Source organism: Ambystoma mexicanum, chromosome 9 (genome assembly GCF_040938575.1).
Source record: "Ambystoma mexicanum isolate Mex_15411 chromosome 9, UKY_AmexF1_1, whole genome shotgun sequence".
NCBI classification, from domain to species: Eukaryota; Metazoa; Chordata; class Amphibia; order Caudata; family Ambystomatidae; genus Ambystoma; species Ambystoma mexicanum.
This window is the reverse complement of record NC_090931.1, coordinates 1,074,250,651-1,074,268,536: the sequence shown is the minus strand read 5'-3', so window position 1 is coordinate 1,074,268,536 and position 17,886 is coordinate 1,074,250,651. Positions and strand designations below refer to the sequence as shown.

The following is a 17,886-nucleotide window of genomic DNA, read 5'->3' as shown; positions in this document are numbered from 1 at the left end:
GCGAATGTTGACACGAGACGTGCTTTGGCGTTATGAAATGGGCGGTACGCGTCTGCTGATGACAGGCCCCGGGGCGGGCGATATGATTTAGTGCCGCAAAACAGATCAGCCAGGGCGATGTGGGGGTGCGGGGGGGGTTGGGGCTGGGAAATTATAGGATTATCACAAAATGGCAGCTCCCTGGTGCCTGTTTTCGCGTGCTTTTAATGGACGAAAACTCTGGTAAGGTCCAGAGGAAAGTTTTCTAAAATCGAGCGACTTGGGTTTAAAAACACATGGCAGACCCGTAGGGGCAATAACAAATTTTACCGAACCATTCCTTTAATGTTAGTTCATCAGACCATTTTTGCTTCAAGTTCTGTTTCCTTATAGGTTCATTCATTTTCTCTGAGATCTAGGTTAAAATCTCTGCATAAAATCAGGTAGGCACCACTGTCCTCAATCAGCAGTTCATCAATGTCTGATTTGTTCAACAAATGACAGTGCCAGCCTTCCTATGGTGCCAACACAAGTTTATAATATAAAATGTCAAATTGTCATTGCCATTTCTTGTAACGGTGACAACTTGAATGCATGAGGAAATGTTGTGAAACTCCTTTATTCTACAACCAGATGTTTTTTTTACGAGGGTGAGGAGACCTGCATTTGGGCGACCTTTAATAGCGGGATTAAACGCTATTTCCTAGTTCTCTGCGATCGGGCAGATGTCTAGCCAAGTTTCTTGCAGACATATCAGGTCTAACTCACTAAGCAATTTTTCTTTGAGATGGAAGAGATGAGAAAAACCGCTTGTATTCCACGATCCAATTGCTAAAGGGTTCTTTTTTGGCTTCACTAAACGTTAGCTTCGGTTGTTATTTGCCCATTTGTTTGTGAGATTGAGTGTTCTTTACGGTACTTCTAATTTGCTCTCTTAGTTTTATTTTTTGATAGCCAGACTGTTCTTGTCGAAATAGGTTGAATTGTTTAAATTCTGATTTCCAGGCCTCGTCAGCCATCACTTGTCAATTAGATGGAGTTTCCTTCATACGTTCTTTTGTTTGACAGATATTTGAAGAAGCTATATTTGTCTTTTCAATCCTGCTGGTAGTGTCTACTTCGACAATGTCGAAGCCGCAAGGTAGTAAAGCTGCGGCACCTTGAAGTAATGTTTCACACACTAATCTGGAGTTTACATATAGGAACACTCTATCCAATGCAATGTCATCCTTGAATTCAACAGCCTGAATATCACTGGACTCGATGGTACGTAGCACGGGAACATGATGAAACAAACTTAATACAGTCTTCCTGTTCATTGAGTCCATCGTGGATATTTAGAATTCTTTCAAGACTTAGACAATATTTTCCCTTTATTTTGTTAGTATTTTTCTCACCATTTGTGTTGCTAATCTTCCCTTGTGTTTTAGAGAACTCTTCCTTCCCTTTATGGGAGTTATGGTCCGAAGGCATGTTATGAGTCATGGATTTTTTTATACATGGCAGCTTGACTTCTGTTTTTTTTCCTACATCTGCTGGTTTGTAGTTCGAAGACACATCCCTTATTGTGTTTGTTTCGGCTTGGTTTTGCATCATTAGTGTTAATTTTTTCCTTTTTTCATCTACCGTTTTGAAAGGACTCTAATGATTCATGTGGGTCAGAGATGGGATTATTTGGTTCGGTCACCCATTCGCAAAGACGTTCAGTTGCAAGTACATCGCCATTCTTTTTAGGGTCAGCGGGCCCGCTCGTATTCTTACTCGGGGCCAATTCAATTGCCACCTTTCTCATATCGCAACCAGATTGCTTAACTTCTTGTGGTTCTTCATATGTAGAGAGGTTCATTAATGTCTCTCAACTGCGTCAGACTCCGTCACCGACTCTTGATCAGCAGTGCAGCACATGGGTGTTTCTTCTTGAGTTTCTAAAGCCTTTGATGGAGTTTAAGTTTGTTTATTTGAACATCCGTCCATATTATTTTAGCATTGTGCCGCAGTTGTTTTCTGATACATTCACAGTAACTGATTTCAGATTTCTCAGAAATGGTCAGGCGCCATTTGTTGTTTTTCCCCTTTGTTTTTTTGGTTTCTTTTTTTGCATTGCTCCTTTTGGAGCAAGTTTTGAGCTATTTTTTGCAAATATATCGAACAAACCTTTCTGTTTTTCCGCACTTTTTTTCGGTACATCTACTATCTCACTTGGGATGTCTTGCGATCTTGTTTTTCGTTTTTTTTTTTTTTTTTGTACTGGGGGTTTGATTTACATTTTCATTTGCACTAATTTTGGTCTGATCTTCACAATCTTTTTGAGTATTTTATTTCAATAATTTCCTTCACTTGGAGATTCTCCGCGCTTTCAAGAACTGTTTTCAGTGGATTTCGATTTTGCAGAACAGACACCTTCATTTGATAAGTCTTATCATTTTCAGTTATGTTAAGCCTTTTCTCTTGTAGGCCATCTAATAAGATCTTGCGCTCAGCCCTAGGTGCAGCAAAGGATTCTTCCGAAAATGGAAGGCAGCCTTTCCAGGTTGTATTCTTGTCCTTATGTGCGAGTGCAATTGAAGGGTCCTTAGCTTTACTTAAGAGCGAGGAATCTTTCTTAAGCCGTTCTTTTTCAACAATTTCATGACCAATGTTTTGGTCAATCGGCAGATTGTTTTTTTTCCCATAATGGAAGTACTACGACAACAGTTATCGCTGATATTAACATCATCCTTTGTGGTAGTTGAAGGAGGTTTGTTGAATAGTTTTAGAGCTTCGCAAGCAACTTCGACTATTAATTTTTTATCCTCTCGTGAGTTTTGATTAGAGTCCAATATTAATTTCAGATAGTTGGCATTTTGAGTTTATTCTTGTCTCAAATTATCATGATTCTTTTGTTTTTCGATTTCCATATTAGAAACTTTAGTGTTTAACAAGGCTATTAGCGTCGTTAGATCTTCAATCTTGACATCCATTTGTTCGTATAATTTGATATGGGTAGAGAGTACTATGTTCATAGAGGACATAAGAATTGTCTAAGTCCGGAGACTCTCCTTTTGATGTTAGATTTTTTTTGTAGATGGGATTTCTTTTTATTCCAGTGCGCACGTCTTATTTTTGGGAAAGGTCTTTCTATTAAAGATGAGTCATCGCTGTCAGAAGAGGAGGACGATGATTAAGGTTAATTCTTTCTTCGTTGGTAGATGTTGAGATTTCAGTTGCGCCTTTACTGTGCGGTTGATTTTGACTTTCACACGCTGTGAATCTTTCGGGTGAGTGCAGCATATATTGTTGCTTTGAGGTTCTTAACTGCGAGCAAGCAATTTCGTCAGAAGTACTGTTTCCACTTTTCCTTTTACGTGCGGGACTGTTTAATATTTTGTTTGTGCTCGAATCTGTTAAGACATCTTTTCCATGTTTGAAGTTTTTTGCATATGCAGCATCATGGGGTAACAGTCGTATCAAAGAACTCTCTGCATTTACAATAGAGGAGCTTTTTAATTTATTTCGTTTATTGAAATCGAAATTCATTTTTAGTAGGTCTTTCAGCAGTTTGTTTCTGCTACACTAATAGAATCTCTTCAGTGTTCGATTTTCCTTTGGCATCAACAGGTGTTTGCAGATCCATTATATTGCCGCCACCAAGATAGGGCGGTTTGTTACTAGTTTCCATAATAGGTTTTCCAGTCGAATGATCTGTTCTAGGTTCCGTTTGAATTTGATTGGCACATGTCAACTCGCCAAGATGCAGTAACGTAATCGGTTTTTCTCCTCCATTTATCACTTGCACAGTTTTTGCTGCAAGATCATGTAATTTAGGCAGAGTGTGGACCGGTACCAACTTGTTAGCGTCTATATTGCCATCAGTTGGAAACTCGGAGCACGAGTAGTATTTGCCTTCTTGGATTCAATCTGTAATGATTGCATCGATTTCAGACGCAATACCATTAGCAATTTGTTTGTTTCACTTGTATCAATTTCAGCTTCGGTTTCAGCGATGAAGCAGTCGTCATCACTTTCATTGATTGAACTGTTGGACACATCTTCGCCAATCTCATTTGGTTCATGCTCACCATAATTGTTGCACCCATCACGCTCAGTAATCTCACAAGGCCCACCATTCTTACCCCACTGGAATCGCCGCTTACTAACAAATGTGTTTTGGAGACAATTTGAGTGTCATTAGTTCTATTTGATGAGACCGTGCAAGAGGAGGTGATTAGAGTCATTAAGTTAATTGCATTCTCACCTGTTAACGGTGCAGAAGTTTTACTCCTTACCGCAGGTTTAGTAGATGCGCCTCCTCCGCGTCGCAAGCCAGACCGGGTCTGCAACAGTTCCAAAACATTACTCACTCCCATCAAGCTGAGAGAAAAAGGTTACTATGAATGTAAAGTTTCGCGCTTGGTTAAAGCAAAGACGGGAAGGCAGAAAAGCGAAAACCAAAAATGATGGCGCTCTTGTAAATATCACTTGGACGAAGGACCGAGGGACCAAAGACACACAAGACTCTGCCGCTCCGTGGGTGCACTGAGTATTTGTAATGTTGTAGCTCCGCCTCCTGGCAGCAAGCTAAAGGTAGGACTCCAAAGGCAAAACGAAAAGCACAGGGCCCCCTTCCAAGACACACAAATCTCTGTGCCGACAACCTACCTTTAATGCACTCCTACGCAAGGCAGCAGCGCATTTCGAGCTCGAGACCGGGGAAACTTCTCCTGACATCGACTTTGTAGAAAAGAGTAAGGAGAAACCCCCTGTCAGCCACACCATTCCCCTCTTCGCCTCAGTAAAGAGAAGAATTATTCCTTCACTATCCACTCCCGCGTTGATCAGAGAGGTCAACCCGAGGATAGAAAAATGTAGTCCTCCATCGGACCATTATACATCGGGGGCAAATCTGTACCAGACTCCTTAGTGGTGACAAATACCAGGAAGAGAGCAGGGGTCCCGCTGCCAACTAGCGAGGCACCACCAGATAAAGAGGGTAAAAAATGGTATGCCCTAGGAAAGAGGATTACAGCCTCAGCTGCCTTTTCCACAAGAATTGCCAACAACTCTTTGCTGGCAAGTTACACAGATGCACAATGGAGCAAACTACGTAAGGACATTGAGGTAGTACCGGAACCCCTACATACTTGCCTTCTAGCCACAGTGACTGAAGGGACCTTAGTCAACCAAAGCATCATTAAAAACACTCTGGATGCTGCAGAGACGGCTGGGCGTTCCCTAGTCCAAGGAATCCTACCCAAACGCCATGTATGGCTACGTAATTCAGGCTATAAACCTGAAACGCAAGCAACTTATTAACAAATCTATAGAAGATGCAAACCTCTTTGGTAAGGCGGTGGATGAGGCACTAGAGACCGCAAAGAAGGAATTTGACACAATCAAGACACTAGATCAAATTTCAAGGCCTCCCAACAAACGTGGTTATGGCAACAAACATTTTTTTCGAGGCCAACGCCAGCAGCAACAGCAGCAGCAATACCCTGCAGGTAACTAGTCCTCTAGCCAAGGCACCAGTGGACAATATAACCAAAGAGGACAACGTCGTGGCAAGGGAAGAGGTCGGGGTCCCACCCCTAGAGGTTCCCAAGCCACCAACACCAAATGACTCAAAGATTCGGGTCCCCTCCCATGCTTCGCCGGTCGGGGGCCGGTTAACATCCTTTCTTCCAGCATGGGAGGGTATAACATCAGACCGCTGGGTACTATCAACCATAGCTCGTGGCTACTGTATGGAATTCAACAGTTCCCCTACATACAGACCCCCAAGGGGACGACGCATGTCGGCAGAACACCTCGCCATCCTTCTTCAAGAAGTGGACCAACTACTAGAAAAAGGAGCTAATAGAGGTCGTGCCTCTATCCCAGGTAACGGAAGGTATTTATTCAGTGTACTTCCTTGTACCCAAAAAGGACTTAACCATGCACCCTATACTAGATTTGCACCCAGCAAACAAATATGTCAAACCTCAAGTTTCGTATGGTGACTCTACAGGAGGTAATCCCCCTGCTTTCACAGGGAGATTACATGACAACACTGGACATGAAAGATGCATACTTTCATATTTTAATGTTGCCAGCGCACAGGAAATACCTCAGGTTCATGATAGAGGGCAAACACTACCAGTTCAGAGTGCTACCCTTCGGCATAGCATCAGCGCCGAGTATTCACGAAGGTACTGGCAGTGGCAGCGGCCCACCTACGCAGGTTGTGCATCCCAGTATGCCCTCACCTAGACGATTGGCTCGTAACATGGGATTCTTATGAAACATGCTTCTCAAATACCCAAAAGACTGTAGACCTTTTTGTTTCAACTGGGCTTCTCCATCAACGAGAAGTCCAGCTTAGACCCCAGCCAGATCAAACAATTCTTAGGGGCTCTTAATTCGAACAAAGGACGGCCTCGTCTTCCCCTCCAACGAGGGTCCAAAACATGCTGTTTCAAATCCCTCAATATGTGGCCGGTCGAGAGGTGATGGTACGCAAAGCAATGCGCTTACTAGGAATGATGGCGTCATGTATTTATTTGGTACCTCACGTGCGCCTGCATCCAATGCAATAGTGGCTCAACAGCCAGTGGTGTCAGGCCAGCGGACAATGGGACGATCTAGTGGTGGTCTCGCAGGCCTTGGTTCTCTCGCTTCGGTGGTGGTTGAAGGAATCCCTGGTAATGGGGAAACCATTCGCCACCCCCCGCAGTGGAAGCCACTCTAACCACAGACTCATCCCTCACAGGATGGGGGGGGGGAGGGGCTCACCTATCCCATCAGACTGCTCACGGAGTCTGGACTCCGAGCGTAGCATCCAAGCACATAAACTTACTGGAGCTACTAGCTGTGTTCAAGGCACTGAAAGCCTTCCAGGCACACCTACAAGCGAAGACAGTGATGGTCCTCACGGACAGCACCACAGCCATGTACTACCTCAACAAGCAGGGGGGCACTCACTCTCCAGGACTGTCCAAGCTGTCCCAGAACATCTGGAAGTGGGCTCTCAAAAACATGTTCCTACTGTCACAACATGTACCAGGGGGACTCAATCTGCTAGCAGATGAACTCGGCAGAGACCTAGTCTTCACACAATGGGGATTCCCAGAAATAGATCTGTTCGATCCTCTGGGGAACGCACAATGCCAAGATTATGCCTCCAGGTACCCCCAGAACCAATCCAAGGGGGAACGGTCTATCAATACCATGGTCAGGGAAATTTGTTTACGCTCCCCCCCCCCCCCACTCCTCAACAAGTTACCATGATACTGGTGGCCCCTATGTGGGCCAGACCACCTTGGTTCGCTCCCTTGATGGAGATGTCCCTATCTCCTCAGTGAAACTTCCCTGCCCGTACAACATGCTGTCATAGGACAAGGGCAGGACACTAAATCCATGCCCGCAGACCATGAACTTGGCAGCCTGGCTCCTGAGATCATAGAATTTGGACATTTACAACTCCTGCAGAGATGCATTGACCTTCGCAGGGAGGCTAGAAAGCCTAACACTCGTCACTGTTATTCTAGCAAATGGAAAAGATTTGTCATCTGGTGTAGGGGAAGGAGCATCAACCCAGTTGACTGCTCTCCACACAAGTTGTTCTGTACCTGACTCGCCTACTAGACTCAGGCTTGGTGTTTAACTCTAAAGTCCATTTAGCTGCACTTTCCGCGTACACCACTTCCCAACTTAAAGTGTCATGGTGGAAAGTCCCAGTTATTAAAGCCTTCCTGGAAGGAGTGAAGAGGATCCACCCTCCCATAGCTAACCCCGCTCCCGCATGGGACCTAAATGTGGTACTAACCCGGCTCATGGGGTCTCCCTTTGAACCCATGCACAAAGCAACACTAAAAGACCTCACTTTCTAATAGGTATCACCTCCTTTAGGAGAGTAAGTGAACTACAAGCGCTCTCTGTACTAGACCCCTTTGTTACAGTTCACAAGGATAAGGTGGTTCTACGCACACACCCAAGGTTTGCTCCGAAATTCATCTCGAAATTCCACGTAAACCAGTCTATAGAACTGCCAACGTTCTTTTAAAATCCTTCCAACTTGGGAGAAAAAACTCTGCACACACTAGATGTGCGCAGAGCGGTCATGTTCTACATAGAAAGAACCAGACCACTGAGGAAGACTAATCAGTTCTTCGTCTCGGTGGCAGCAGGAAGAGAAAGGGGATGCAGTTTCAAAGTCCACTATTTCTAGATGGATTGTTCAATGCATCACTCTCTGCTATACTCTTGCTAAGAGAGAACTGCCCTTTAAGCCAAGAGCACACTACTCGAGGCACGGGGGCGTCCATAGCATTCATTGCAAATGTTCCCCTTGAGTCCATCTGCAAAGCGGCTACCTGGAGTTCTGTGCACACCTTTACAAAACACTACTGTCTAGATGCACACTCGAGATCTGACTCCCAGGTGGGTCAGGCAGTACTACGACATCTTTTCTCTACTGTTCCTTCTCATAACCCACCGCCAACTCTGGGTACTGCTCGCTAGTCTATGCACAGCATGTGATTCTAAGCAGATTAACAAACATCAGAAGACAATGCATTACTTACAACCATCAGAAATGCTTTTACGGTATCTGCTTAGATTCACATGCGCCCACCCTTCCTCCCCGCTCGGATGGAAGGAACATAGACTTCCTTTTATATCTCTTTTCTGTACTCACTCACATCTAGAAGGCTCCCTCAGGGCAGAAAAATACAAACAGAGGGACCTCGACGCGTGAGGGATTGTGGGTACAACGCACGTCACTATAGGGATAGTATTTCAGACACGCCTTGTCGACGTCCCTTTTCGACTACGAAAAACAAAATGCAATACTCCGCAGTGACCACTGGATGTCGGACCTATGCACAGCATGTGAATCTAAGCAGATACAACCATCAGAAATGCTTTTACGGTAAGTAATGCATTGTCATATAATTTTTTTTTGTTTGGTTAAGGCAATTCGAACCGCCCTCATACAGGTCATACAGGCTAGGGTTCAGTGATTGACAATTATGACACGTCTTCATTCAGTCTAAACTTAGTTATTGTAGCAAAAGCAGCAGAGACTGCTTTCTGTTATGGGGAACATGGAGCTCTGGCTCGGTAAGGATATCTTGTTCTTAACACAGATAATGTAGTATGGAATGTTTCTCTGCTATGTCTCATGAGCTTGGGGTCAAATAGTTCTGAAGCCGAAAATACCATTCTCCGAGACGGAGCACCGCTAGGAGAATAGAATTCATGTTTAACTGCCTTTTTACAACAGTGCTTGCAAGACAAACTGGCACCTGGACTACTGATTATATGCAGCTTCTGCTCGACTTCAAGGACTTGGAGAGAAAAACAATGTATTTCTGCACAGCTCGACATTCCTGTCTGCGTTGGCATTTCAGCGTTCAAGCCGTGGCCTCGCACCGTGGGCGAATCTAAAGCATAGAATATATTTGCAAAGCTTTTAACAGAAAAAGCAAAAAGTAAATGGCCGACATTTAAAAAAACACACTTTGGATAAATTCACGATTCTTAAATTGTGGTGTTTGTCACATGATGCGATTTGCTTCTGGCCAACATACTATACATATCATTCGACTATGGGATTACTTTTCTGGTGTAACATCTTGTCCCCACGACTGAGGTTCAGGAACAGTGATATCTGTAGGAACTGCCAGGAACCAATGTCTCTTGCTGCATCTTTTTCTTCATATTAAGGTACTGTGCCAACCCGATAGAGAGAACTTGCCTCTCACAGTGAAAGTTTGCGGAACTTTCCCAACTTGCAGGCCTAATCAGCTTGTGACCCAACATATGATCCTTTTTCGTACAAACTACTTCTGAGAACATTGGCAAAGACTTTACTGTTTACTTCAAGAACTGCTCTTTCCTATCCAAGACACTAGTCCATTGACTTTGGCCTAGGCCTATTGAACTGAATCGAGTCCTCCAGTGAACCAAAACTATTTGCACTGCCTAAGAAAGTATTTGTGATCTATTCTGCTAACTTGTACCTTTTTACTCCAATTGAAAGTAACTGAAATGCCATGTTGCTCCTATTTCAGGGAGCCTCATTTTTTCAGAAACTTATTTGTGTAGTATTGAAGTGTTTGTGTATAATTTACCTCCGTCTAGTGAATGTTTTCTAAGTGATTGTGTAATAAATTAATAAGTGTTTTACCGAGAATTCTTGTGTGTAAGTGTCTATTTAAACCACTGTGATTGTAAGACCTCTGTGTAACATCCTTGTACTGATCACGTTCCCTCTTGAGATAAGCCTTGCTGCTCAGCTCGCTACCACACTGTGTAGTACAGACTTATACCAAAGGTTGGTTTTTGTTCCCACCTGTAGTCCTAATTGTATTTAATAGTCCTAGAGGGTACTGCATGCAACTCTGCTTAACAATGAGGCAACCAATCGCATATCAATAATTGTTGTGGGGGTAGTCTTTGAGCTGCTGTATTTTGAGAAGATGCTAAATTGTGTAAACTATTCAAATGTGGGTTGTTGGTGAATGGTATTTATTGGGCACAAGTGATCTGCTATATTAGCAGTGTGTCTGAGTCTGCCTCCGCTTTATCAAGTATCGTAATGGGGTATAGAGTGGTAACTGGAGTATTTCTAGGAATGAAACACTTGCCCCAATATGGTCACAGAAAATGAACTCCTTGTTGCTTGAACCTTTGTGCCGTTTGTTGGTGGTTGGTTGTTGGTTGTGCTAGACTAACAGTTTGCTTCCCCTATCTTTTACCACTATAGATAATAAAAGCTGCATGTTGTAAATCTGCTCAACACAGACTGAACAGAAAATAGAAATTCTATAAAATGGTGCGTGTGATAAGACACAAGGAGAGTAGTTTTATATTGGATTAAGTGTATAGTACTTGACATCAACATTTGTAATATTCAGCTGACGTGCAACATTTTTTGCAGTAGGATACCCTGCATCTCGTCGAGCTCCCTCCCACACATTTATTTCGCTACAGCCCATCGTCTGTACGCTTAAAATAAAGTCCCCTCCATGTGCCAGATTTTAGGCCTACCTATTAAGTTGTATTATCTGTCCCGCAGAGCAGGCGCTAAATTCCATCTGCATGATAGCACCTGTTCTTAAGCTTACATAAACCTGTGCTTCTTCCCAAATATAGCATTGTTGGTGTATGGTGGGTTTGAATTGTTTTTTAAAACTAATTGCCATTTTACAATCTATAAATATTTCATGACTGCTTAAACCCACTTGAGGATCGACTAAACTTGCAGTTTCTTTTCCTGAGTGTTTTCCCCAAGTCGCAGTTACCCTAATTCACCTTACCCGCAGCATAACATTTGTCAGCCAAGCACATAGGCGACCCAATGATACTCATAGACCTTAGCAACACAGATAAGCACCTTAGTCACTCTGGTGCAATGCCTATTGGATTCTATCTTAGATTACATTCAGTGATCCACTCCCATTTGCTCTCTGAAGCAGCAGCATCAGAATTCCCTTAATTCAACAGGTGGTAGCACTTGTTGCTTGAGATTCTTGAGGCCTGGATGTGATGAGGCATTGCGAATATAATACTTCAAGTTCACTGCAAATCACAACATCTTGCAATCGTTGCGCCACAGTAAGTGCTGCATTTTCTTTTTTTTAACCTTTATGAACTGGTTCACATTAGACATTCAAAGAAGAGCAAAAAGAAAACACATGGAGAATAATAAACGCAGCACGCCTCGTGCTCCCGAGCAGACAATATACAAATAGTTCCCAGCTTTGCGGGAGCAATTGCCACATACACACCGGTTGCAACGAAACCACAATGTGGCCAGGTCTTGCATTTATACCCAGCGTCTTTGTTCCAGTTGAGCCAACAGCAACAATACAGTGTTAGTCTATCTCAGTCAACATCCGTGCTCACCTCCCTTGGCAACCTCCTGCTCCTCCTCTATGGTCAATAAAAGCGCACAGACAGGGTCACATATATCGCATTGTCTGGAGCGGGCCGATTGCAACCTGTCCTACTCGTGCTCTATATCACAGCATCACGCCAGATTCCTTCAGCCATTTCGATGTCGGAGTTGGAGGGCTTGACCAGAGCATAAGGATACAGGGCTTCGCCAACAGCATGCAAATGGAAAGCAATTGGATGAGCTTGAATCTGGAGTTGATCACCACTTTTTTAGTGTGAGCACATACATGTATTGCCACCTTATCACTAAGATCTAAACACATATCAGCTGCCCACAATGTTCTACTTGCTGGGACTGCTCCTGGGGCAAGGCCCTGCACCATCTGATAGATTGTACATACAACTCTTCTCGCATTCGCTGAGTTAACAAGGTACTTCAGAAGGGGTGATGTTTGCGGCTCAGAGGTAAAGGTCATTGACCAAGCCCTAAATGCTTCACGAATCCTAAAGAATTGGAATGCCAGTCCAAAGGCCCCCCAACTTAACCCGAACCTGCTCCGATGAGACAGTTTCCATCTGCGTAGAGATCGAACATATTAACCTCAATTAGTGACCACTCTTTCATAATCGCACCGTCACATGTGGGGGCGAGGCACTGAATATCCCAGAACGTCCATTCTGGGGTATACTGGACATGCACCCCCATTCTCCGACACAGCCTCCCCCAGGCATGGACCGTACATAAGGCTGGGGTCAAAGGCACCCATCATTGATCTGCCTAGAAATCAGGGTGCCGTGCAGCGAATACTGGAGCCGAACATGTGGGAAAGACCGGGACCCCGGCATCCAATGTGAAGTGAAGGAAACCTGAGCAGCCAAGAACTATAGCTCCAAGTCGGGTACTTTGAGTCCCCTTTGCTCCCATGGCCCCGTAAGCGTTTCCCATTTAATTGTAGGTGCTTTCGGGCTCCATAGCAGTTTAGTCAGCAAATACTTCAGCTCTCTAAAATACTGGGAGTCCGACCACACACGGATGTTAAGAAATAAAGTAATTTAGGGAGGAGTCACCATCTTAATAATTGCTAATCTCCCCATAGGAGAGATTGGAAGTGAAACCCATTGATCAACTTTGCCCCGAAGCGCCTCCAGATAAGCCTTTCGATCTGTAGTAATTGGGGACAGCTCCTACTAACCACTATGCCCAAATATTTGGTCGAGCTCTGCTCCCAGTGAAACACCTCAGTACCAGGGGGCTGCTGAGTGGCCTCATTCAGTGTGAATAAGATAGATTTAGACAAGTTCACGTGCAGTCCTGACATCCTACTGAACGCTTCGATCTCATGTGAGCGGGGTTGTAGATTAAGCCCCTGGTCCCTCACATACAGGATGGCATCTTCGTAGAGATAGCAATTCTCGGACCCTCCCCCATCCCCCCCACGCAAGTCCCCAGAGTCTGTGCAGCCCTGTCAGTCGGACCGCAAGCAGTTCCATGGCGATTGAAAATAGGAGGGGACAGCCATGGTGCATTCCCCGCCCTAGTGCGAAAGACTAGTACCTACCAAAGAGACCAATCCTCAGTTACCCCCGAATGCAGGATTTTAACACATTGCAGGAAGTATGCCGGGACTCGCACCCTCTCGAGGACCTTGAACAGTTAGTCCCAGGCGACAGTCGAATGCCTTCTCCATGTCTAAAGGTGCTCCAATGGCTTGCACCGAGGGGTCATTCTGGGCCAAGACTGCAAACAACCTCCATAAATTAAGGGCCATAGAGCGACCCGGAATTAAGCCAGATTGGTTGGAATGCACAATGGAAGGGAGAAAGGGGAGCAGCTTATCTGCCAGGATCTTGGAAAATATTCTAGTATCCATATTGATGAGGGATATCGGCCTGTAAGAGGCAGTGTCCATTGGTCCTTGCCAGGTTTTAATATTAAGGAGATGATGCCCTCACCATATTGTGAGGTAGTGAGACTGACTGTAATGCTTCCTGCCACACTTGAATTGGCGAACCAGTGACTTTGGGGCCATACGCCTTAAAGAGTAATCCCATCTGTCACTGGGGCTTTGGCAGTTGGGAGATCTTTAATCGCCTTCAGAATATCGGGGACAGTAATGGGGGCTCCCAAAATGTCCTTAGCCTGCGCATCGAGTTCTACCAACGATGCCTCCTCGATTGAAGAGCTTCAAGCTATCCCGCTCTACGCTACCTACAGCCACATAGATTGCTATAGAATGACCAAAATTCAAGTATGTGCTCGGGTTCCAAGACCAATGTGCCATCAGTCCACCTGATCACTGGAATATCAGTTTGGACTCTTTCTCCTCTCAGCAACCTAGCCAAGTATCTACCCAGCCTACCCTCTTCCCTGTACAAGGGCTGCAAGGAACCGCACATCCCTGTCCTCGACTCTAAATTGGTCCAGGGATGATCTGATCGCTGCCAGGTTACCCCTCGGAGGGTTGCTGTTCGTCCCTTGTCAGCGCAACTTCCAGTTCTGCCAGCCCACTCCATGGAGATACAAGGCCCCCTCAAGTAGACTTTGAACATCTCCCAGATAGTCCGACTGACGCAACTGATCCAGCGTTACAGGCAAAGGATGTTATAATTTCTAGCACTTCACTACGGTATACTATGTCCAGTAGTGCTTGGACCTTAAACGGCCAATGGGGTCTATTAACCATTAGATTTTCGATCTGGAACTGCCACAGTATCAAAGAGTGGTCTTGGGAGCAGAACGCAGCTCTTGGTGCTATGAACAATGCTCGGCCTCCCCAATCTAGTCTATTTGGGAATGCATGTCATGAATGGAGGAATATAAGGAGAAATCCCTGCCGTCCGGATGAAAGTCTCCCGAGATCCATTAACCCAAAATCCTCCAGCCTCCCAGTATTGATCTGGCCGCCAAGGACATCGACTTCGCCCCCCGGCGTGGACCGATCCCATTCCGCGTGAAGGAGCATATTGAAATCTCTTCCAACTATGAGAGGAGTGTGCGAATATGGAAAGCATTTAGCCGAAAGGTAGTCTGGAAACCCAGGGTCGTCCCTTTTCAGACCATACACATTCACAAAAGTGAACAGGTTGCAGGCCAGTGTCCCTGATACGAATACCTATCTTCCCTCAGAAAATCCCCAGCAATCCCATCAAACACCCACCAGAAAGAACCTACTATTCCTCGCAACCCCAATCATGAAAGGTAGGTAACCACCCAGGGTCGGCAAGTGTACCGTTCAATCCCACCAACCCGCAGGAGGGAAGGCCGCACCCAGGCTCATCACAACTGCCATTCTAAACTTAAGCTAATTGTTAAATGCTGGTACGCATCATGTCGCCCACCCTAAGAACACACATTACGTAGGATCAAAACCATCCAGCAATGAAAAGGTTAACAACCAGGAAGGCAATGCAATATAGCCACCCAACAGGAGAGCAGAGCCCAACCCAACCAGGCCAAAACCGCAATGTGGCCCAGGCAGCTCTCCAGCAGCGTGAACACTTGGGCATCGAGTCTAGAAATGGAGACACGGCTGCTGGGTCTACAAAGAAGTGAGTCCTATCTGCATAAATCACCTGCAGTCTAGACCAGTATAGCATTGCTTACTGGAGCCCTCTGTCGCGGAGTTGACGCTTCACAGCCACAAACCATTCTCTAGCTTTCTGAACTGCGGGGGTGAAATCGGGTAGAAAGACACTGGACCCCTGGTACTGCAGGACCTGTAGCTTGCAGGCCCTTTGAAGTATAGTCTGTCCCGATAGTTTAGGAATCGAGCAATCACTGGGTGGGGCCTTTGGCCAGGTTTAGGTGCCACCGGAGACTCCTGCTCGACCAGAAACTGCAAGGAAAGCGGCTGGTCAACATACTTCTTGATGAAGCTTTCCATGAAGACCTTGTTCTTTTGTGAGACCGACTCTGGGATCCCCACGACCCGAATGTTACGGCGGGGCCATGCCTCTAGGTCTCTGCAACAAGACCTAAAAGGCAGTTCATATAATGACCAAAGTGCGAACGGTCCTGCCCGCCGCCTCAGACACCCTGCAAGGCCCTTATACACTGCTCCCAAAATTCTGCCCCTCTCCGTCTCAATCCTCTGCTGCATGCGGTCCATTTCGACCACCAGGTTATCCAGTTTGTTAACCGAGTCGAACCCTGCGTTCATTTGAGACTGAATCCCTTCCATGCCTTCCTCAGGCGCCCTCTGGGACCCAAGCCTGTCCACACCAAGGGCCTGCTGGTTCCTGCAGACTGTGCCCTTCACGTGGACATGCAGCAAAGGACTCCACACAGAGCCACCAGCCTCTCCACTCTCAGGCTGGGGGACCTCAATTCCGAAACCCGCCCCAGGGTGGGTCAGTGTACTTGCTGTGAACGCCGCCAGCTGCACCCATACCTCGCTCACCTGCAGCCAGGCTGCAGCAGCCTGGGCTCAATTGTGGTAGTAGGCACCTGAGAGTGAGGGGTAGATCTCTTCTGCGCAGGTGCCTCCCTCTGAAATAGCCTCCCTGCCCCTCTCAGACTTGAGTCGGATCTCCTGTAGTTCTGGAAGTTTTTCAAGACCTTCCTTCCCTCTTCCGCTCCCCTGCCAATGTCCCCGTCTGCTTCTTGACTGGCTGCCTGGTTCCTTCAGAGTTCTTTAGGGCACCAGGCCCCACCTCATTCCAGTCTACCCCTGCACTTGGTCTCCCCTGACCCCTCTCCACTCTTCTACCTGCACTTGCCCTTCCAGGCCCTCCCCCCTAATTTGCCTGGCTGGGCCTGCACCCGTGTAGCCCTTTCAGCCCCTTACCTCGCACTTAGCTCGTGAACCTTCCTTCCCATGCACTCTCTGCTTCACCTGGCTCTGTCCACCTGGCCTCCCCTGGCACTCACTTTTCCTCATGGGCCCTTTTGCCCTGACTAGCACTCCTCCCCCGCCCCTCCCCCTTCCCTCTGCACTTCTCTTACTGCACTTGCACGTTCCGTATATCACAAGGCCTAGTAGGATTGTTTTGTCCCGGTTTCCCCCCACTCTCTTAAAACACAAAGAGAAGGTTCAAGCTTTGAATCCTCCCGTCCCCTGCTAAACCAACTACTGTAAACTCAAAATGATTAATTCTGTTTGTAGGTAAGAATAGACCAAAAGCAAATTTTGTAAAACACAAAAATGTGAATATTTTGTTTTAGGGTTACAAAAAAGGTTTTTGAAGGCAAAAACAGTTTTGAAGGCAAAAGCGGTCAATATTTTTGCAAAACTGCTGACTGTTTTTTCCTCTTTCCCCCCTCTTGTCTTGTTGCGCCTTGAAACACTGTGTATAGGCACATTATGAATACCCAAGAATAAATAAACCAGCAAGCCCCATTGCAGGTCTCTTCACCGCTGCATGTTTCTGGCGGGAATTTTGCTATCAACCTTAACGTGTGCCCAGCCACGTCATGAAGTTTGTCCATATCTGCCCAGATTTTGGCAAGTAATAAGTCTGTGTTTCCAGGTACGCCAAACTTGCCTGTTCGTTTCTTACAACTCACGCTTTGGTCTATCTAGATTTCTTTAACTTGTTGTAAGGACTGCATACTCTTGTGAGCTTCATAGATCATGCAAGCGCACATGGAATGCTTCCCATGTTATGCCTCTGAACTTAATGGAGCCTTTGTTCCTGGGAAAATAATGAAATGCAATATCCTGACTACTAACTGCCTTAAAGTACCAGTCTACTGCAAGAGGCAGCCCAGCCAGTCTGCTCTTCACAGAGAAGATGGCAAGAAGCACCCTCGGGAGTTACTTCAGCTCCTAGTTTTGCAACTCATGTAAAACACGTTGTCCATATACAAAACGCTGACCATTCCATTTCCTCCAAATAAAAACGCAAAAGTGGTATGACCCCCCCCTGCCCCTCCCCCCGCTCCCCGCATGTATGGTCGACTTGAGAAGACTGCTTTTTTTTTATTTGCTTGCTAGTAATACTAACATAGCTCTTTTGTTGTTTAAGGTAACTCGAGCAACGCAAGTACATACTATGATGGCATGCCAGGCAAGCTTGTTCTCTGCATCGTTAAGGAGGTAAGTAAAG

The 17,886-nt window shown here is 45.7% G+C and overlaps 1 protein-coding gene across 12 annotated transcripts in view; it reads left to right on the top strand.

Moving 5' to 3' along the window:
- The window catches only part of PKP4 (plakophilin 4), a 1,672,883-nt gene that overhangs the window by 258,468 nt on the left and 1,396,529 nt on the right, over window positions 1–17,886 (top strand). For all 12 annotated transcript variants that reach the window (XM_069616385.1, XM_069616390.1, XM_069616392.1 and 9 more), the window contains one exon: window positions 17,806–17,876. Coding sequence is in view for 8 of the 12 variants with exons in the window: in XM_069616390.1 (XP_069472491.1) it covers window positions 17,833–17,876 (44 nt within the window). In the remaining 4 variants the exon portion in view is untranslated. The remainder of the gene's footprint in view (window positions 1–17,805; window positions 17,877–17,886) is intronic.